Source organism: Suricata suricatta, chromosome X (genome assembly GCF_006229205.1).
Source record: "Suricata suricatta isolate VVHF042 chromosome X, meerkat_22Aug2017_6uvM2_HiC, whole genome shotgun sequence".
NCBI classification, from domain to species: Eukaryota; Metazoa; Chordata; class Mammalia; order Carnivora; family Herpestidae; genus Suricata; species Suricata suricatta.
Window position 1 is genome coordinate 96,767,922 of NC_043717.1, and position 23,290 is coordinate 96,791,211.

The 23,290-nt window shown below is 40.1% G+C and overlaps 1 protein-coding gene across 1 annotated transcript in view; it reads left to right on the forward strand.

Annotated features, from left to right (window-relative positions):
• The window catches only part of ADGRG4 (adhesion G protein-coupled receptor G4), a 98,277-nt gene that overhangs the window by 47,927 nt on the left and 27,060 nt on the right, over positions 1-23,290 (forward strand). The window contains exons 11-14 of the mRNA XM_029930531.1: positions 7,118-7,334; positions 7,890-8,052; positions 17,716-17,850; positions 22,400-22,519. Coding sequence (XP_029786391.1) covers positions 7,118-7,334; positions 7,890-8,052; positions 17,716-17,850; positions 22,400-22,519 — 635 coding nt within the window. The remainder of the gene's footprint in view (positions 1-7,117; positions 7,335-7,889; positions 8,053-17,715; positions 17,851-22,399; positions 22,520-23,290) is intronic.

Genomic DNA, 23,290 nt, shown 5'->3' on the forward strand with positions numbered 1-23,290 from the left:
CTCTGTGCCCTCATGAGTTCAACTATGTTAGATTACCCATATAAATGAGATCATACTAGTGCCTAGGTGACTCAGTCGGTTAAGCATCTGACTTCGGTTCAGGTCATGATCTTATGGCTCATGAGTTCGAGCGCCGTGCTGGGGTCTGTGCTGACAGCTTGGAGCCTGGGGCCTGCTTCTGATTCTGTGTTCCCATTTGGGTCTGCACTGACAGCTCAGAGGCTGGAGCCTGCCTCAGATTCTGTGTCACTGTCTCTCTTTGCTGCTTCTGCACTCATGATCTCTCTCTCAAAAATAACTAAACATCAAAAAAATATATTAAAAAAATGAGATCATGTAATACTTGGCTTTCTGTATCTGGCGTATTTCACTTAGCCTAATGTCTCCAAGTGTATATGTGTTGTTGCAAATGACAGGATTTCTTTTTTTTAAAGGTGAATATTATTCTGTGTGTGTGCGTGTGGGTGCACGTGTGACATTTTCTTTATCCAGTCATCTCTAGATGGACACTTGTATTATTTCCATACCTTGACTCTTGTGAATAAAGTTCTAATGAACACGTGAATGTGGATATCTCTTTGAGATCGTGATTTTAGCTCCTTGGGATATACGCACACAAGTGAGATTGCCTGATCATACGGTAGTTCTATTTTTAATTTGTGAGGAAACTGCATACTGTTTTCCATAGTGACTGTACCAATTTACATTCTCATCCACAGTGTACCAGGGTGCCCTTTTCTCCATGCCCTTGGTGACACTTGTTATCTCTTGATTTCTGATAATAGCTACCCTGACAATTGTGAAGTGACATCTCATTGGGGTTTTGCTTTCCATTTCTCTGATGATGACTGATGTTGTACACCTTTTCATATATCTATAGGCCTAAATGTCTTCTTCTGAGAAATGTCTATCTGCGTCCTTAGCCTATTTTTTAATCAGGTTATTTGTTTGTTTGCTATTGAGTTATAGAAATTGTTTTATTTATTTATTTATTTTTAAGGTAGGCCCTATGCTCATTGTGGGGCTTGAACTCAAGACCCAGAGATCAAGAGTCATATGTTCTACTGACTGAGCCAGCTGGACACCCCATGAATTATAGCAATTCTTTGTATATTTTGGAGATTAACTCCTTATCAAATATATGGTTTGCAGGCTGTCTTTTCATTCTGTTGATTATTTCTCTTGTTGTGAGAAACTTTTTATACGATGCAGTCCCGTGTGTTTATTTTTGTTTCTGATGCTTCTGGTGTCACATCCACAGAATCGTTGCCAATATCAATCTCAGGATGTTTTCCCGTTATGTTTTCTTCTAGGAGTTTTTGAGTTTCAGCTCTTGCATTTAAGTCCTGAATCAGTTTCAGTCGATTTTTATTTTTGAGTCAGTGTAATCGAAGGGTCAATTTCATTCTTCTGCATGTGAGTTTTCAGTTTTCCCAACACTGTTCATAGATGAGATTATCCTTTCCTCACTGTGTATTTGTTTCACTCTTGTTGAAGATCAGTCGATGGTATATGTGTGGATTTGTTTCAGAGCTCCTTATTCCGTTCCAGTGGTTTATAGGTCTGCCTTACACCAGTACCATGCTGTTTTGATTACTGTAGTTTTGTATTATATTTTTATATCAAGGCATGTAATGCCTTGGTTTGACTTTCTCAATATTGATTTGGCTATGTGTGTGTGTGTGTGTGTGTGTGTGTGTGTGTGTGTGTAGGGGTTTCCATATGAATTTTAGAATGTTTTTTCTATTTCTGTAAGAGATCCCATTGGCTAGACTAGTGCAGTGAAGACTTTGCTCCCTGCAATATATGCATCTTTTGATGCTACTTCTGATGATGCAGCTTTGGGCTGGTAGCCATTCTTCCCGGCTACCAGGGATGACTGGATCTAGCTGGGTTCTCTCCGATTATTTCTTTTTTTAAAAGGTTTATTTATTGGTTTGTTTATTTGTTTAGTGAGAGAGAGAGCGAGCGAGCAGGGGAAGGGCAGGGCGGGTGGGAAACAGAGAATCCCAAGCAGGCTGTGTAGCTGTCAACACAAGAGCCCAACATGGGGCTCGAAACCACAAACTGTGCGATCATGACATGAACCGAAAGCAAGAGTTTTGGTGGGGTGATGGTGTGTCCTTCACAAAATGCTTCACCAGAGTTTCAGTGAGGGGGAAGGGGACTTACTGCTGGCATTCAGCTGTTGCCACTGTCCAGCATGGATCTTCTGTAGACTGGCATCAGAAATACGGGAACTGCCGAAGTTCACCGCCTGTCAAATGCACTCAGAATCCTTCTTCTACCCCAGGGAGCCAGCGGAGCCACAAGGCGGAGCAGCAGGACACGGGTGTAATTCCTAGCTCCAATGCCATTGCCTCCCACCATTGGGGAGGCCATGATCAAGTTTCCATAGGTTTTTTTTTTAATGTTTATTTATTCTTGAGAGATAGAGACAGAACATGAGCAGGGAGGGATAGAGAGAGGGGCAGACACAGAATCTGAAGCAGGCTCCAGGCTCCGAGCTGTCAGCAACACAGAGCCTGTCTTGGGGCTCAAACTCACAAACCGCGAGATCATGACCTGAGCTGAAGTCGGACGCCCAACGGACTGAGCCACTCAGGCGCCCCTCCATAGATTTTGTTGATGAAACGCTTCTCGGTTTGTTGTAAGATCTCTCCTCAATCTCCAGAGACTTGGAATGATTGGCTTTGCTAATTTTGACTAGCACAATAAATGTCACTCTTGGTGAACTTTCCCCGCAGCCCCTCCTAATGGTACTATTCTTAAAGTCCTGCCTCTCCTTATCAGTGGTTTTGCAGTGAGCATAAGTTTTCCTCATTGACTTGTGGTGTATGTATACCTTGTCAGGCATTGCTCCACTGTGATGGGGGGGGGCATCCTATAACAGCTAGATGAAAATTGGGGCACAGGCATCCCAGTGCCTTGCAGGGGGCCAGGGAATTGCCTTGAGGCAGTGAACTCCTCAGACTTGTCTTACTTGGAAATCGGAGATTCTAGCAAGGAGTACCTAGAAGAGTTAGAATAGTAAGCACAACTCTGATGGTCTCTAGGTCTGAAATCATGAGTCAGAGCAATACGGAGCAATGCGGCTTGAAGTGAGTGGGCAGCGAGGCAAGGAGGTCTGAGTTCCATGCTGACCTCCCTCCTCTGAGTGACGCCTTTTTCTTAGACATGCTGATAGAATTCTCTCCATAGGAGAAAACGTGAAACAACCATAAGAAAAGCACTGCTTTAAGAAAGAAAGAAAGAAAGAAAGAAAGAAAGAAAGAAAGAAAGGAGAGAAGGAAGAAAGGAGAGAAGGAAGGAAGGAAGGAAGGAAGGAAGGAAGGAAGAAGGAAGGAAAGAAAGAAGGAAAGAAAGAAAGAAAGAAAGAAAGAAAGAAAGAAAGAAAGAAAGAAAGAAAGAAAGAAAGAAAGAAAAACATTGAATTGGGATGGGATCTTTAGGAAACTAACTGTCAGATGTCACTTTATTAAAAAAAAATACCTGCATAGGATGAAAAGAGTTGTGCGGTGGCTGTAATGTATATAACTGAGAATAAATTATCAAATTTATTAGCTCTGGAGGAATTATTTTCCTTGCAAATGAGGCGCTTAATAAAAAAATGAGTACAATGTAAAGGAAAGAAAATGCGTTCATGCTGAAACGATTTTTCTTTAGCTTTCAATCTTGCTGACAAGCATTAGATGTCTTGGTTGGAGAAAAACTCGTCAGTTCCCATGTTAAATGCTCATGTCATGTAACTCCTTAATATCGCAGCGTTAGAAAAAGTACCGTTGTTTCCAAAGTCTGTGGGTTTTTTGCTTTGCCCTGTTTTCGTGACCCTCAAGGTACTGACGATGCATGACACTAATGAAGTGCATCCAGTGTGTGGGTGTGTTCTACATCGGGACAGGAGAGTGCATGGTGGAGAAAGAACTATATAATTCCCAGGATGTCAGGGAGGAGGACTGTGACACACAGCTGTCCCAACCCCCAAACCATGGAGGAAAGGGACAAAGGCACAGATGCTGTAGTAGAAACTGATATTGAAAGAGCGCTAGCTTTGGAATCAAACAGGAGTTGATCAAAATCTGGGTTGGAGCCTTTGTGTCATAATGTCTTAATCTGTATAAGGAGAATCAGTACCCACCACACAGGGCTATTGTGATGATTACACTGGGAAATGTACATATAATGCCTAGTGGGGTCTTGTCTCCAAAATGCCCACCATCCATTCATTCCCTCCTTGTCAATGGGGAGTTGCTTCAGGACTGCCGTGACTACTCGCCTGGCAAACTTCACAGTTGTGATGCTGTGCCAATTGCAGGAGTAACTTTTATGGGGACTGGAAATCCCTGCTTCCTTTGTCTTGCACACTGTCATTTGGAATTCCGCCTCTCGGAAGCCAGACACCATGCAATAAGAAGCCCATGCAATGGTGTGCTGGAAAACGGTTAACACCCTGCTCTGCCCATAAAGGTATTTTTGTAGCATTTGCCGATTTCCTTGATGTAATAGTCTCCGACAGCTGAATATAAACAACAACATGCAATTACTGACATCAAAGTTGATAAGAGATGCACAGATACAGTAGATAAAAATAAATACCAAAGCACAGATTATTAAGATGTAGGAAAGTAATTGGGAAGTGATGAGTTTGGAGTATCACCACTGTTTTCAATATGATTAATTTAATTAAAAGTTTCTGTAGCTTAATTGTTAGCAATGGCTGTGTTTAACCAGCTCACAAAACTCCTGCAAATGTAACAGTTAGTTCTGACAAGTTTATACCAGCTGGATACAGCAATACCACTGAGCCTCAGCCACTGGGAGAGGCTATGTGTTGGGAACAGCCTCAACAGATCTACAAAGGACAACAGCCCCAACTGACCAGTCCATGGTCATCTGCCAGCCATATGACTGAGCTGTCTTGGACTTCCAGCCCTGTCCAGTCTCCGGGTTCCTCTGGTTCTAGCTGCCATCTCATAGCAACTGCATGAGAGACCCTAAATGACACTGGCCAACACACAGACCATGAGGGATAATACGGAACTGTTTTAAGGCGTTCCATTCGGGGGCGGTATGTTCCGTAGTTGCAGACAACTACAGTATCGGCTCATAGAAATTGCTCAATAAATAACAAGTATTACGACTGTTTGGATTGCTGCAATCCCTGGCACATTCATTGTGACTATTTCAAGCAATGGGGGATCTATTCATTTTACAACTAAGAAGGGAGGATTCCTTCCACTGCTTTCGCTCGAGGACTTAGCGTTTGTATGCAGAGTGTGATGGGTCCTGGATTTGACTCAAAATCCAGATGACTCTAGGTGAAACGCCTGTGCTTACTTTCCTCAATATAGTCAGTCTCCCTTGGCCAGTTGTTTACCTTCCTTCGGCAACAGCAGGGACTTCATGGAGTGAAGTCACCCCACTGAGGCCCAAAGAAGGCCTCCGGGTAGGTGGCTCTGGCCATCCCATTCACAACAAAACCTCAACATTTACTGAGAGCAATAGAAAGGTCTGTGAATGAGCATGTCATATTTTCCCTCCATCTCAGTCTTATTGTTTCCTCAAGTTTCTTTAACAGACCGGAAGATAGATGTGACAAGGACAAAATATTAATTTACAAGTAATTACAACCTTGTTCAACCTCCCCTTTCCTTCCACCTCCTCGAGGAAAAGTCTCTTTGCCAACCCAGTTCCTATGTAGGGCATTGTTGGGCAGATTGAAGTAATGGTGAAGGGGGGGAAATTGAGAAAATTTCGGTTAAGATTGCTTAATTTACATTGACAAGGACAGTTGTTTGCAGAGAGAGAGAGGGAAAAAGAGAGAGAGAGAGATGGAGAGGATGGTGTTTATGCTAATTTATTGTGTCTTCCCAAACAGACTTGCTTATTTGTAATATAACCTGGGTTAAGTGTGTTGAGTGCAATCTCTCTCTGGACCTCTCGACAATTGTATTTTTCGATTATTTTCCATTATATTTTGGTTACTGGACTGAAATGGGAGTGCTTTAAGCTAGCAGGGCACCACAAGGAGCTCAGTTTTGTAGGGGTTATATTGAGCTAAAATCTAATTTGTGTTGTATTTGTCTAACAAATACTCGCCTTATGGTTATGACAAACAGAGTTCTTTGGTTTTTAGAGACGCCTACTGAAGTATTTATGGATGCTATAATATTGCTGGGATTTGCTTTAAAATAATCTGGGGTTGGTGAAGGTGGGTGAGCGTGTAGATAAAATAAGATTAGCTCTTCATTGACACTTGTTGAAGCTAGGTGATTCATGAGGTACATGGGGAGTCATTATACTATTCTTTCTACTTTTGTGCGTGTTTGAAAATTTCCATAATAAAAAGTGAAGAAGAAAATGGGCGAGTTAATATCTATTGTTCTTACTCTCTAAAGAAAATCTAAATTAGGTTGCTCTTTGTTATATATTGGTCCCTATTTGCCTCTTTCCTGGGGTTGCTGGTTCTGGACAGAAAAATATCATTGCCCTCTTTGATTATGAAAACACAGATTGAGAATGTTTGCTGATATCTTAGTACAGGTGGGAGCTGCTTAACTCAATCCAATACTCAAAGTCTTAACTTAATTAGAATCTAATTGCAAGATAATCGTCAGCGCCAAAAAGGACTCCCTGGTGTATTTTAGAAAGAGTTTAATGAATAAAAACTTGACTTACGTGCTACTTTCTGGGTCTTTGCCTCTTGTAGAAATTGAGGTCCAGCATTTTTTTCCTGTAAATTTTTCTGCCTTGGTATATATTTCTATTTCAGTGCCTTGACTTAAAAAATGTTTATTTATTTATATTGAGAGAGAGGAAGTACAAGACTGCACACATGAGCGGGGAAGGGGCAGAGAGTGAGGGAGACAGAAAATCTGATGCCGGCTCCACGGTGTCAGCACAGAGCCTGACTTGGGGCTTGAACTCACGAACTGTTAGATTATGACCTGAGCTGAAATCGAGGGTTGGACACTTAATTGAGCCACCCACGTGTCTTCACTGTCCTTAATTTTTAAAGGGATGGAAGCAGACTGGCATTTCCCCAAACTAAGTCATGCAGGTTTTACATTTCCATTTTCTATTTTATTTTCTTTTATTTTGAATTTTCTTTCCCCAGAGAATGCAGGTGATGTTGCAGAGCACATTTTAAATTTAATAAGTGAATCTCCATCTCTGGATGAAAACGAAACAAAGATTATTGTTTCTAAAGTATCTGATATTTCACAATGTCATGAGATTAGTATGAATCTAACCCAGATTATATTACAAATAATCAGTGCTGTTTTGAGAAAGCAAAACAATTCAGCGTCTGATCTGCATGAAGTGACAAATGAGTAAGTACTAATACTCTGGCAAAATGATTTAAAATATTTATTATTCATTCCTTTGTATGCAGTTATCACCAGTTTTTAAGGTCAAGTAGCTATGCATCAAAAGTTGCATTTGTGTGACGCAATGGGGGCATCCCACTCACATCCCGACTGTGAAGGAATGTGTTACAAATTCTAACTCGATGTGAATCACAGCGGCTTTTCAAATAAATAGCTACCCCAAACCAAACCTCTAATCTATTTTCCCAGCCCTGGTGCTTCCCCAATTTCTATGAGATCCATCCATCCAGTGCTCAAGCAAAAAGCTTGGGAATAATACTTGTTACTTCCCTCTACCTTATGGCCAATCAGTAACCAAGTCTTGTAGGAGGCACCGTATGCGACGTTTTTAATTCCCAAAATATTCCTGCCAGTGTTTTTATTTGGTAATTCCTAAACAATATAAAAAACAGTGATTAAAACTGAAGGAGAGGTCTTACATTGAGGACATCTTGAAAGGAGAATGCGTTTTATACTAAAGAGGTAGTGATGTTCTTATCTACCTGTGGTTCGTTGCAGAATTCTGAGGATAATTGAGCGTGCTGGTCACAAGATGGAGTTTTTGGGGAGGACAGCAAATCTGACCGCAGCCACGTTGGCTTTGGCTGTCCTGCGCGTGGACCATACATTTGAAGGTATGGCCTTCAGCGTTCGCTCCTATGAAGAAGGTACAGACCCTCAGGTGAGTACAGTTTGGAGAACTGAGAGCCAATCAGACAAGCACTGTTCCAAGTCTTCATTCATTTACTCCTTGGGAGGGAGAGGGGATACTTTCGAAAGGTCTTAGTCTTCAGAAGACCTTATGGAAGCAAAAATATCCCAGGGAAGATTCATATAGAACCCTTAGTAGATGAACGCCTGGGTTGGAAGGGTGTCCATGAGATGTGCAATGACACTGTCTTTGGCCCCGTGACCCTACATCATCTCACATGCTATTTTATGATTAGCTACTATTTATGGAGTACTTATATGTAGGGGCACTATGCTACTGTCTGTACAGATAAGGAAACAGAGCAGTTAAGTAACTTGCCCAGGGACACACAGCCTAATGGTCAAGCCAGGATTCAAACTGATGTCTGTTTGGCTTTAAACTCTGGGCCCTTTTGGGGAACCTGGGTGGTTCAGTCAGTTAAGCGTCTGACTTCTGCTCAGGTAATGATCTTGCAGTTCGTGAGTTCAAGCTCCGTGTCAGGCTCTGTGCTGACAGCTTGAACCTGGAACCTGCTTCAGATTCTGTGTATCCCTCTCTCTATGCCCCTCCCCTACTTACACTCTGTCTCTCTCTCTCTCTCTCTCTCTCTCTCTCTCTCTCTGTCTCTCTTTCTCTCTCAAAAAAATACATAAACATTTAAAAAATTAAAGTCAGGGCCTTTCCCACCACACCACATCATCTCAGGCCACAGACTGCCAACCCTTGCTCAAAACAATTTGGGAGGGCACCATTTTGTTTAAATATACAGGTTAAAATTTTATAAAATTTACATATGGTGAGATGCACAAATTCTAAGTATACATTCTCTGAATTCTAACAGATGTGTGCATCTGTGTAACTCCAAATCCCTATCTAGATATTCACTGCTGTCGTCCCTGAAATTCCTCTCCTGCCCCTCCCCAGTCAATCCCTGGAGCTACTGCCTCCAATGGAAGCTACTGTTCTGATAGTTTTCTACCATAGTTTTGCCTGTTCTAGGACTCAATATCAATGGAATCATATAATATGTACTCTCTTGTATAAGACTTCTTTCATGTAGTATTCTTTTTTATTGCTGAATAATATTCCGTTGTATGTATATACCAAAGATTGTCTATTCTCCTATTGATGGACATTGGAATTGCTTCCAGTTTTGGGCTATTAAGAACAATAAATACTGCATTGAACATTCATGTAAAAGTCTTTGTGTGGATATATGTTTTCATATATCTCGAGTGAATACCTAGGAATGGTAAATTTAAATTTGTAAGAACCTTTCATGCTGTTTCCTAAGTGGATTGTGGACTGATTTTTCATTTTTTAAAAAATTGAACAATAGTTGATATACAATGTCACACTAGTTTGATTTTTCAATTTTGTATTGATCATTTGGGTATCTTCTTTGGTGATGTATCTGTTAAAATCGTTTGCCCATTTTTAAATTGGGTTGTCTGTCTCCTTATTGAGTGGTAAGTATTTTTTCTATATTCTGGATACAAGGCATTTATCAGATATATATTTTGCAAATGTTTTCTCTGTGGCTCGCCTCTTTATTTCCTCAGTGGTGTCTTTTGATGAGCGTAAGTTTTAACGTTTATGAGGTATGATTTATCAGTTTCTATTTCTTTTATGAACAACAACCTGTGACTTGTCTAAGAAATCTTTGCCTACCAGCAGGTCTGGAAGATGTTCTCCTATGCTCTTCTTTGAAGAGATCTATGGTTTTAGCTTTAATGGTTAGGACTATAAACCTAACTGAATTAAATTTTGTGTATGGTGTGAGAAGGTGTGGTGTAGTGTATGGTTCGGGGGTCATTTTGGTCCATATAGATGCCCAGTTATTCTAACACCATCTATTGAAGACTTTTCTTCACCCATTGGCTTGCTTTGGCATCTTTGACCAAAAAAAAAAAATCAAATACTCATGCCAGTGTGGGTCTATATCTAAGCTTTCTATTCTATTCCTTTAAAAATTTTTTAGATTATTATGCTGTTATCACACTCTCTTGATTCTTGGAGTCTTGAAATCAGGTAGTGTGAGTCCTTCAACCTTGTTCTTTTTCAAGATAGCTTTGGTTATTCTAGGCCTTTCTTGTGTCCATATGAATTTTCGAAAGTGCTTATCAATTTGTACAAAAGCAATAACAACAACCAAAAAAAAACATGTTGAGACTGACTGAGATTGACTTGAAGCTGTTCATCAACTTTGGGAGAATTGATTTCTTAATAATATTGAGCCTTCCCTCCACAATGTTTTGTAGTTTATTTATTATTTAAAGTTTTTATTTTCATTCCAGTTAGTTAACATACGTTGTTATATTAGATTCAGGTGTATAATATAGTGATTCAACACTTTCATACAGTACCTGGTGCTCATCACAAGTGTACTCCTAGATGATAAATAGAGATAGACACAGAATATCAACTTTGTTTTTATATACTTCAACAAATAAATAGAAAGTTAAATTAGAAACTTCCACGTGCAACAGCACCAGAAAACATAAAATATTTAGGACTAAATTTATGCTTTGTAGTTTTAAGCAGAGTAGTATCACAATGTTTTGTGGTTTTTTGTTTTGTTTTGTTTTAAGTAGGCTTCGTATTCAGCGCAGAGCCCAACATGGGGCTTGAAATCCTGACCCTGAGATCAAGACCTGATCTGAGATCAAGAGTCAGATGCTTAATCAATTGAGCCCCCTAGGTGTCCCCCCTCCTTTTTTTTTTTGCAATGTTTTGTAGTTTTTTAAAGACACTTTTTTTTATTTTATTTTATTTTAGAAAGAGAAAGTGCAGGTAAAGGAAGGGGCAGAAGAAGAGAGAGAAGGAGAGAGAGAGAGACACACAGAGAGAGAGAGAGAGAGAGAGAGAGAGAGAGAGAGAGAGAATTTTAAGCAGGCTCCACGTTCAGCACAAAGCTTGATGTGGGCCTTGATCCCACAACCCTGGGATCATGACCTGAGAGGAAATCAAGAGTTGGATGCTCAATCAACTGAGCCACCCAGGCACCCCAGTGTTTTGTAGTTTTAAGTGGAGTAGTTTCATGTCTTTTGTTAGATATATTCCTAAATATTTTATGCTTTCTGATGCTGTTGTAAATAGAATTTTTAAAAATTTAATTTGCCAATTATTTGCTGCAACTATACAAAAATAAAGCTGATCCTCTCTGTATCTATCCATCTACATCTAGTTGTGTATCCTATGAACTTGCTAAACTCACCTGTTAGTCGTAACAGTTGTTTTAGAGATTCCCTTTTTTACAAGTATTTGTGGGTTTTTTTAAAGTTTGTTTATTTATTTTGAGAGAGAGAGAGAGAGAGTGCAAGTTGGGGAGAGGCAGAGAAAGAGGATCTGAAGTGGGCTCTGTGCTGACAGTAGAGAGCCCGATGTGGGACTTGAACGCATGAATTGTGAGATCATGACCTGAGCCAGAGTCAGACGCTTAACCATCCAAGCCACCCAGGTGCCCATTACAGAGATTCCTTAGGACATTCTTTGTAATGCCTTCTGGCAATAGAGACAGTTTAATGTTTCCCATATTGATTTTTATGCCTTTTATTCCTTTCTTTTAGCCTTCTTTCGATATTAGTGCTTCCAATAAAATATTGAATTGAAGTGGTTAAATTGACATCCTTGTCTTGTTCTTGATATGAGAAGAAATGTGTTCACTATTTTACCATTACTCTGATGTTAGCCATGTTTTTGCTTTGTTTTGTTTTTAGATCCCTTTTATTTATTTTATTTTGTATTTTTTGTAACATTTATTTATTATTGAGAGACAGAGAGAGATGGAGTATGAGCATGAAAGGCGCAGAGAGAGGGGGAGACACACAATCCGAAGCAGGCTCCAGGCTCCGAGCTATCTGTCAGCACAGAGCCTGATGCGGGGCTCAAACCCACAAGCAGTGAGACCATGACCTGAGCTGAAGTTGGACGCTCCACCGACTGAGCCACCCAGGCGCCCCTAGATCCCCTTTATTTGACTGAGGAAGTTACCTTCTGTTCCTAGATAGCTGAAAAATTTTATTGTGAATGGTTGTTGAATTCTGTCAAATGTTTTTTCTGTATCTCTTCAAATAATTGTTTGGCTTTTCTCCCTTATTCTTCTAATATGGTAAATTACATTGATTTTAGGATGTTAAGCCGATCTTGTATTCCTGGAAGAAAACCAACTGGTCATGATGTATTATCATTTTTATACACTGCTGCTTTTAACTTGCTTATATTTTAAGTGTTTTTACATTTATGTTCGTGTAGGATGTTGGTCTGGAATTATTTTCTATTTTTTTTTTATTGGGCTTTAGATTAGAGTTGTGCCAACTTTATAAAAGTGAGTTGGAAAATAGTCCCTGTTCTACTTTTGGAAAGCATTTGTAACGTTGCTGTTATTCCTTCATCAAATGCTTAATAGGGTTCACTAGGAAACTCTCTGGGTCTGGAATTTCTTTGTGGGAAGTATTTTGATAGCAAACCCAATGCATTTAGTGGATATAAAGCCATTTAGATGTTCTGATTCATCTTGTGTGTTTTGGTTAGTTATATTTTTCTAAGACTTTATTTCATCTAACTCATCAAGCTTGTTGACAATAGTTGTTCATAATATTTCCTATTTCTTTTTTTAATTTTTTTTCATTTTGTGAGAGAGAGAGAGAGAGAGAGAGAGACAGAGACAGAGAGACAGAGAGGACATGCACGAGCAGAAGAGGGACACAGAGAAGAGATAGAATCCCAAGCAGGCTTTCCACTTTCAGTGCAGAGACCAGTGTGGGGCTGGAGCTCACAAATCATGAGTTGAGCTGAAGTCACGAACTCATAACCTGAGCCGAAGTCAAGAGTTGGATGGTTAATGGACTGAGCCACCCAGGTCCCCCTTTCCTAACTGTTTCTTAATGTCTGTAGGATTTATAGGGATGGTTAGCAATGTTTTTCTATAAAAGGTAGTAAATATTTTGGGCTTTGTAAATCACAGGTGGTCTCTGTCTGGTGAAACTTTTCTTTTTCTCTCCTTTTCTTCCTCCCTTCGACTCTTTCTCTCTCTCTACCCCCCTTTCCTTTCCTTTCTTTTTTGTTCCTTTCCTTTCCTTTCCTTCCTCATATTCTTTTAAAAATGAAACATAAAATCCATTCTTAGTTTGAGATATGTGAAAACAAGCCGTAGGTAGGATTGGCTGCTGAACAATTTGTCAATCTTTTATCTATACTAATAATCCCTGTTTAATTCTTGATAATGTTAATTTCTTGTTTTCTTATTGGTCAGTATAGCTAGAGATTTTTCAATTTTGTTGATCCTTTTTAATAACCAACTTTTGGCTTCATTAATTTTCTTTATTTTGTGTTTTTTATTTTGTTACTATCTGCTCTTATCTTTATTATTTCCTTCCACATACTTGTTTTGTGTTTATTTTGCTCTCCTTTATCTAGTTTCTTAAAGTGGACCATAGGCCATTGATTTTAGGTACTTCTTTTCTAGTAAATCATAAAAAAGCTATCAATATCTCTCTAAGCACTGTTTTAGCTGCAGTCTGCAAATTTTGATATGTTGTATTTTCATGAAGAGACAGTTCAAACTGTTTCCTACTTTCCTCTTTGATTTGTAGATTATTCAGGAGTACATTCTTTAAGTCCCAAATATTTGGGGGAACATCCAACACATATTGTTGTTTTTTTATTTCTTGTTTATTTCATATGGGTCACAGAATGTACTTGAAATAATTTCAATCCACTTAAATTTTTGAGACTTGTTTTACACCCTTGAAACAGTTGGTGTGTTCTAGTTGTTGGATATGTTGTACTATAAATATCAGTTTGATCTCAAGGTGGTCGATAATGTTCAGGTCATCTGTGTTGTTACTGATTCGCTTACTAGTTGTTTTCTAGTGTGGAGGGGTGTTAAAATCTCTGACTCTAATTGTGAAATTGTTTATTTCTCCTTTTAGCTGTGTCAAATTTTGCCTTACTTCTTTTGGGTCTCTGTTATAATATGACATAAATAGAATATACATTTATGTTGTTATGTCTTCCCCATAATGACTCTAATCTTAACCTATTTATCATTGTGAAATAGTTTTCTTTGCTTCTGGTAATATTCTTTGTGTTGTGGTCTATTTTATCTGATTTTAATATAGTTATTGAAGCTTTTTCATGCTTACTATTCTATATACCTTTGTTTTTACACCCTCTTACTTTCTATTTCTTCATATTTGAAGTGCACTTCAAAAAAAATAAAGTGTGTTTCTTGTTGATAGCATACAGCTTTCCATCCTGAAAATATCTGCCTTTTAATTGGAGTGTGTAGTCCTTTAACATTTGATGTAATGTTTGATCTGGTTGGATCTGGGATTACCATTTTTATTTTATTTTCTATCCGTCCCTTTGGTTTTTGATCCTCTTTTCCTGATGCCTTTTGGTTAATTTTAATATATGTTACAATTGAATTTTATTTTTTTACTGACTAGTTGTATCTATTTGCATTATTTTTGTGATGGTTACTCTAGAAATTACAATATGCATCCTAATACTTTGCAGTCTACTAAGAAGCAATATTGTACCACTTCATTTAAAACACTTTGACCATACGTATCCATTTACACTTCTGTCTTTCATGTTATAGTCATCAAATATATTATATCTAAGAAGATAGACATTCTACAAGACGATGTTATAATTATGTTGTATGTATGGTATAATTATGTTGCTTTAAAGAGTCTTATGAAATAGAGAGAAAAAATAGCCTTTCATATTTATGTATATATTTATAATTTTTAATGCTCTCTTCATCCTTACCTGAAGGTCAGAGGTCCATTTGGTAACATTCCCCTTCAACTTGAAGAAATTTACTTAGCTTTTCTTGTAGTATAGGTCTGATGGTGATGAATTTTCTTGGTTTTAATGTATCTGAAAATGTCTTTATTTTGCCTTTATTCTTAAAGGATACTTTTGTTTACTATAGAATTCTGGATTCCCTTGGCAGCATTTTCTACCTAGCACTTTAAACATAGTCTACTCTCTTCTGTACTCCATATTTTCTGATCAGAAGTCAGTAATTATTTGAATTTTTGTCTCTCTGTATGTATTGTATAAAAGGTCATTTTTCTCTGGTTACTTTCAACATTTTCTTTCTTTCTTTCTTTCTTTCTTTCTTTCTTTCTTTCTTTCTTTCTTTCTTTCTTTCTTTCTTTCTTTTTTTGCAGTTTGGTATTATGTGTGTAAGTGTGTCTTTCTTTGCATTTATCCTGCTTGGGTTTGATGAGATTCATGAATCTGTAAATTTATGTCTTCTATCAAACTTGGGAAAATTTCCATCATTATCTCTTTAAATCTTGCTTCTTCGCCATTCTCTCTCTCCTCTTCTTTTGGGACTCCAATTACATGTATGTAGGATTTTTGGATGTCGCCAAACAGGTACCTGAGGCTGAGTTCATGTTTTTAATCATTTTACTATTTATTTTTCTGGTAGTATAAGTTCTGATTTCTCTTCAAGTCCAGTGACTTCTATCATCTTCCTGTTACTCTTAAACTCAGCCAGTGCAATTAAAACATTTTTGATATTGTATTTTTGGTTTTAGAATTTCCATTCTGTCCATTTTTATGCTTGTTTCTCTGCTTTTATTTCCTCTTTTTGCATTAATTGCAAGTATATTTTCTTTTAAATGCCTGAGCATAATTATATTAAGTGCTTAAAAATCCTTGTCTCCTGATTCTCAACATCTGCATCATCTCTGGGTTGATCTCCATTGGTTGTCTTTTCACTTAAAAATGGGTGATATTTGGGACACCTGGGTGTCTCTGTCATTTAAGGATCTGGCACTTAATATCAGCTTAGGTCTTGACCTCAGAATCATGAGTTTAAGCCCCATGTTGGACTCCCCACTCAGTGTGGAACCTACTTAAAAAAAAAGAAAGAAAGAAAGAAAAATGGGTCACATTCATTCTTCCTTCACACGGGGGATGATTTTGGATTATGTCCTGGATACTGTGACTGTTACATAGTGGACATTCTGGGTTCTTCTCTATGCTTCAGTAGTCTTCGTTGGAGTCTGTCCTGGACATTAGTGGTTCAGAGACCAGACAGAGGTTATACTCAGAATTTTGGCTCCTCCTCTCTAGCTTTCTCCTTTCCATGATTCACCCCACCCCCACCCCGCCCTTCCAGTGACAGACTGTGGTTACCCCAGGACTTTGTTTTACGATTCTTCATGCCACTCTGACTGCAAGTTTTCTATCAGAATTTTGAGTGTTCTTCAAAGCAGTGGTCTCACCTTGCCGTCAGGTGAAGAGCTGTAAAAACAGGCAACTCGCTTTGTAATGTTACTTTTTTCTGAGTGTCTACTCTTGTCCAGGACCTGCCTGCTTTTGGGTATTTTCCAGTGCTTTCTCGTCATCGTGGTTATTTTGTATAGCTATCTGCAGGGGCGGGGGGGTCGAGTCCATTCCGAGCCACTCAGCTATGCTGTAGGCAGATGTTGACTTCCCCATTGTATGTATTTTGGCTACATATGGGGCTTTCTTTTAGAGACTTTGGTGGAGAAAGAAATCCACCAACCTCAATTGCATGCTTGGTACCAAACTGCTCACACGGTGAAGCTAAATCATGACTTCTCTATGGTACTTCATTGTCAGAGCAGAGTTTCTTTGTGCTGGGAGAAGAACCATATGGCTTTGGGGTTCACAAATAATTTTTCAAAACATTATAAACTCTCATTTCCCCAGGATACAGCTAGCTGGATAATAGTTCCTTGACAGGCAGCATAGATAATAGGGAAAATGTAGGCCCAAATGGCAAATATCTTCATTCAATTACATCCTAGCTGTGTGACCCTAGACAAGTCATTTAACCTCTCTGAGCCTCCATTTCCTGGTATCATAATATGACATATGTTTCAGAGCTGGTGAAGGGATTAAATAAGCAAATTCATATAAGGGTGCCCATATGCCCTGTTTTACCTGGGATTGTCCAGGTTTACAAATTATGGTCCCAGTTTATTGGTAAAGCCCTTTTTCACTCTCAAAAATGGTCTAGTAGTTGTAAACTACTATTACCAAATCAAATGAGCAAATTCTTCTAACAGTGAGCCTCTAGCACAATTCCTAAGGCCTAATGCCTGACTTCCCTGCCTTACTTTTCAACAAAAGCATTGCCCAGTGAAACATGGAGCAAGTGCCTAATGCTACTATTGTGTTAGTTTTTTGTTCTGTTTTTTTTTTTCCCCTCTCTCAGAACCGTATGGGCAAAAGGGGCCAGCTTTCAAAGACTTTCTGATTCTCAGAAATAAATCAGGCAAATCACCTGATTCATCATTCCCCTTTCCACCTCTGTGCATACCCAGGTGGAAGTAGATCAGAAGGAGAGAAAGTCAGAGATAAGTTTGGAAAGAAAAAGTGTGTGTGTGTGCGTGTGTGTGTGTGCACGCACGTGCATGCACCCTGGTCATGTCTTTCCCTGTGATCTGAGAGAGACAGTGTGTGTGTGCGTGCATGCACACGCACACACACGTGCTCATGTATGTCCATAAAAGGATAGCTTGTGGAAGTCATTCCCACCCTTCAGCCTTACAGAGTGATGCTCTGGGGTTGTGGCTATGGCAGGGGTGGGAGGTCGGGAGGGCTTCAGGCTGCTGGGTGATGACTCCAGTTTCCATTTCCGGCTTGTCTTGGCAGATTTATCTGAGTGAAGTCCCTCTGGGAAGGATTTTGGCTTCCATATATCTGCCTAAATCACTGAAGGAGAGAATTCCGCTTAGCAACTTACACACCATATTGTTTAACTTTTTTGGCCAAACTTCACTCTTTAAGGTAAGTTCTTCTCTCTGGTAACTGTCAAAAGGTGGCGTACCATGACTCACTGTAATTATGAACTCTTTATATTTTCATGATGTTCTGTTTATTTTAGGATATCCTCTCTGATTTGTTCTGTGACTCTCCTGGCATAAGCCATGACCCTCAAAATGAATCCACATCTTCTTTAATGATGTTCCACAGCGTTTAATTTTCACAGCCTCTCAGCTTTAGAAGGAACCTTAAGGATTACATGGTAACCAAGCAGAAGCCTCAAGATGTTTTCCAATCAGAAAAGAACAGCCAGTTCTCCTGCTGAAATGCTGCCCCCTGAATCTCCCCAGGACGCTTGTCTCCAGGCATTTTTTTTGCTCCTTCCCACCCCCTCCACAGAACCTTCTCTGAGGGCTCCTGTTCCACCCGCCATTTAAACAGAGAGGCAGTATGATGTGGTGGTGATGCGCACAGATGCTGGGGCTGGACTGGACAACTTTAAAGCCAGCTTATGCCACAGTCTACCTACGTGACCTTGGGAGGGTTACTCAGCCTCCCTGGGCCTTAGTTTCCTCCTACATAGTACAGGATAATAGTACGTCACTGGGCTGTCGAAGGATCAAAGGAGTTAGTACATATAAGGTGCTTAGAACATTGCCTAACACGTAAGGAGCCCTGTGTGACTGCGTTGCTATTATTATTTGCCTATTTGGGGGCTCAGTCTAATAACCAGTTCATTTGTTTGGCCCACTCCGTCCCATCTCGCTGTTGGGAAGACAGCACCTGGAGCTGGCATGAAATAGTTGATGATCACTATTAACTGTTAGTGTTCACACTTTATGATTTCATTTACTTATGAGATACCTTGAGCCAAAGGGTGCTATGATCTGAATGCTGTGTCCCCCAGAATTCATGCATTCACACCCTAACCCCGAGATGATGGTATTAGGAGGTGGAGCCTTTGGGAGGGGACGACGTCATGAAGCTGCAGCTGTCACAATGGGATCAGTGATCTTATGCAAGAGGCTCCAGAGAGCCTGTTTGACCCTCCCACGATGTGAGGACCAGCAAGAAGATGCCATCTAGTAACCAGAAAGCAAGCCTTCAGCAGAACTTGACCATGTAGGCACCCTGATCTTGGACTTCCAATCTCGACAGCTGTGACAAGTTTCTGGTATTTACAAGCCACTCAGTCTGATATTTTGTTCTAACAGCTTGGACAGACTAAAACAAAGAGGCTAAGTGATTTTGCTCAAGGTCACACAGCTAGGAAGTGGCATAAGTAGTAATCAAATCAAGGCTGTCTGACTCCAACGTTCAAGTATTTAAGAGATCCATACGTTAACAATCAAGTATGTTTTCATTTCCTAGGGAGGCTATCCAAAGGAATGAATTTATAATGGTCAAATATTCCCAGAGTTATTGCAGGGAGATTGTACTGGGCCAAATTAAGTATACCACACACTCATACCACATACCAACTCAAATATAACACATTGTCTTTAGCTACATCTGTAGGGTGTTCTGTCCTCTTGGAATTCTCTAGTGGCACCCCTTTCTTTCCATCTAAATTCTATTTGTTCCTGTGGGTTTAGCTCAAATCCCACCCAGAGAGCCTGCCTGGTGTTCATGAGCCCCTCCTTTCCTCCTCACCCACTGCTTACATTCCTGTCTTACACTTCCACCCAGTTTCTTATCTGGTTTCCTATGTAGAATGTGGCATATGTCGTGGGTCAGACATGTTTTATTTTCATGGATCCCAGCACAGGCCTAGGTACGCAACATGTTTTCAATAGATACATATTTATTTACGTCTTCTTTTTAAGTGGAAAAAAATTGGTTAGACCTGGGACAAAAGAGTTCATGAACAAAAACTTTAATCAAAGTTAAGAATGCGGTTCACAGCACTCTGACCCTTTCGGTAAGCTTGAAATTTCCCTGTATCACTTGACATGCCACTATTTTTGTCTTAATTTCTCTCCTTTCTGTAGAGGGCTGTGTTTGTCTTGTAGAAAAGAAAATATATTTATTTCGCATAGATTTCACACCTAATAAGTAATTTTTATTCACTAATACCTTCCATCGAAGGGGATTAAAGATCTTTGACAAAATTAGCCTACAGACATTATAGTGCCAGATAAAGACTTAGAAGTAGCCTGCCATCACTTTCACACCTGAAAGGGCCCTTGTAACTCAGAGGGTCCCATCTCATTTTACCAATGAGGATATTGAGATTCAAAGAGGGGGAGGGACCTGCTAGAGGTGATACAATGTATTCATCTGATCACACAATTATTATTCAGTCAGCAAATATTTATCAAATTCTCATAAGTAAACAAGACAATAATGCTGTGTGTCTTGTGTGGTGCTGGATGCTGGGGATACAACCATGAGCAAGAGAGGCGTGGTGCCTGCCCTCATGGAACTTACAGTCTGATGGGAGAACAGAAACCTAAGGATTCTAACTTTGAAGGGGATGACCCAAGCCAGGGGCCTGAGCCACTGATTGTTGTGGGGGGGGGGTGTACTTAGAAGAGATGCCGTCTTTAGCTCCCTTTCCCCGAAGTCCCAAATCTCACAGCTTTGCTTTGACGTCACTCCCTCTAACATCTTTTAGGAGAAGGACAGAGCATTAGGCAACTACAATATGACACAGGGGTTCTGGGAGCATAGAAAAGGACACCTACCCTTGCCCGGGAGATCAAGAAAGGCCTAGAGAGGTGTTGGCTGAAACCCGAGGTAGAGTAGAAGCTAGGAGATGAAAGTGGGCAGGGAGAAGGATGAGGGAGTGTTTGGGGCAGAGGGAACAACTTCTCTAAAGGGTTCAGAAGAGAAACAGGTGAAACTTGAGCCTAGAACTGATGAGTGGAAGAGTAAGAAATGATTTAGCTCCTTTTCCCACACGGCCGCCATTTTGTAGGAAGGGAAAATAAAATGCCAGGACAGGTTAATGAAGTCCTGTGTCTCTGTGAGTTTCCCCTCTTTTGGCATTTCCACTCCAGAAACCTGTATGTCTTAGACTAAATTGAGAGGGTTTTTAGATATCACCTGGTCCACTTTTCTGCCTGTTATCAGCATAACAGAGAGGGGAAGACACGTTCAAGAAACAAGAGGGCTTGGGCTAGCACTTGGTCCTTTGACTGTCAGCCAGGGCCTTTGCCGCCATATTGTGCTGTGGATCCTCCTCTACCTCAGGCTACCCCGGGGGAATTCCTCTGTGAAGGGAGCATTGAACCACTAGGCTGGATGTGGATGAACACAGCTGGTCAGGAACACGAAATGAGTAGCTTCCAAGCAGAGCCCCACGCTGTATTCACGATTACCCAGTTCTCAGTGGCTTCAGGGTTCAGAAATAGGAGTATGTGGCATCCTCTGAAAGTGCCCCAGCAGGGTCTCCAAGGGATATGATCTGAGCTCACCTCCTCTAGGCTTTCTTGCCAAGTCCTCAGGGGACTTTCTTCTTGTCCCTCCTGTCTCATACCTGCCCCATCTCTCATCATTTCACATATGGCCCAGAAGAGGCAGTTTCCCAGCTGCCTTGCCTTCCGATGCCGTGGCCTGTGGCACGTTGGACCTGTGAATGAGCAAGCTGCACATCTCAACAGCTACATTCTACTTTATTTCCTTCAAACCAACATTTATTAAGCCTCCCTCCCCTATAATTCCCTAGCTATGTGATCTTTGTCCAAATCCTTGAGCCTCCACTACCCTCAGTTTATCTGAAAAATGCCTATATTGTTTCAGTAAGGATTTAAGATAGCATATATGGAAAGCACTTAACAAAGTAACTGCCTCATTTTGGGTGCAAGACAAAATACTCGCCATGTCAAGCCATGCAAGGGACATGAGGACACAAAATGACTATGCTCTGGCCTCAGAGTTCATGGTCCCTTAGGGAGAAGATGACCCTCCTCAGGAACTTATTTCAAGCTGGATGCTAATCAACATCCTTCCAACCTCTGTGAGGATGAAACAGGGGGCGGCTTATACTAACCCATGATGAATGCATGTGTTGTATGAGGAGGGGCCCCTTAGAAGTAGGTAAGGATGGTTAGGGGTTAGAACTAAGATATGCTGTGAAGTGTCAGGGTTCAGAGAGTTATCAAAGTAAGGAATAGTTTCACTTTGTTGCTAGTGCGGTACTAAGTAGCAGATAACATCAAAGTACTAACAAGGCCAATGCTTTTTGGATAGATATTTGGATGTATGGCTGGGATTAGTGCATTGTTCTGGCTGGGTAAAATTGAGAACTTATGTGAAGACAGGAGATGAGCTAAAGGACCTCTAAAAACTTCTTCTCAGGGGCACCCTGCCTGCTCAGTCAGTAGAGTGGCAACTCTTGGTCTTGGGGTCGTGAGTTCAAGCCCAATGTTGGGTGCAGACTTTACTTAAACAATGAACAAAATCTAAAAAAAATTAAAAATGAAGAAAAATAAAAATTTCCTCTCAGCTTGTAAATCCATATTCTATATGTCTGTACCTAGTGCCATGCATTAGTAATTGTGAGTTGATTAACATGCAAGAAATTGGAAATTCAGGACCTGAACTCTTCCCTTATATGTTTCACTTACAGGCCAAAAATGTCACTAAAGCATTAACCACCTTTGTTGTGAGTGCCAGCATTTCAGATACATCCATTCAAAACTTGGCTGATCCAGTGGTTATTACTCTGCAGCATGTTGGAGGAAACCAGGTAAGGTAACATACCCATTTTCATCTCGGGATACAAAGCCCTCAGAACCCCTCCATGAATTTCTTGTTAAACATAATTGGCTACTTAACAGATGTGATTCTTTTTTTTTTAAACATTTATTTGTTATTGAGAGACACAAACAGAGAATGAGCATAAGAAAGGCAGGGAGATGGGGAGACGCAGAATCTGAGCAGGCTCCAGGCTCTGAGCTGTCAGCACAGAGCCTGACATGGGGCTTGAACCCACAAACCGTGAGAGCATGACCTGAGCCGAAGTCAGACGCCTAACCGACTGAGCCACCCAGGCGCCCCGTAACAGATGTGATTCTAAGACTTAAAGAAGACCGTCTCATTCCAGATTGTAGAGATGTGTTGTAATTGGGGCCTTCTAGAAATAATTCCATAGCTTCCGGGGATAACTAACTAATGGTGTGCTTCTAGCACGATGACAGATTGGCAGAGAGAACTGACTAGGGCAGGTGGATCTTTTAGTTGTCCGTCACACTACATGATATTTAATTCCATTTGTTTTTGAGTGAGGCAAGCAACTTAAAGTAATTGAACATTTTTATCCTTTTGAATTGCCACAGAGAGCATTAAAATATGTATTAATTATCACCAAAGAATTAAAGCCATAGTCATATGGCTTAACATACAGCATATATTACTAAATGATCAAATTTAGCTGTAGTATAAGAATGAACTACTACTCCATTCTTTGAGGTTAATGTATGTCCAGTGTGAAGTCTTAATAGTTTCCTTTATTCCCAAT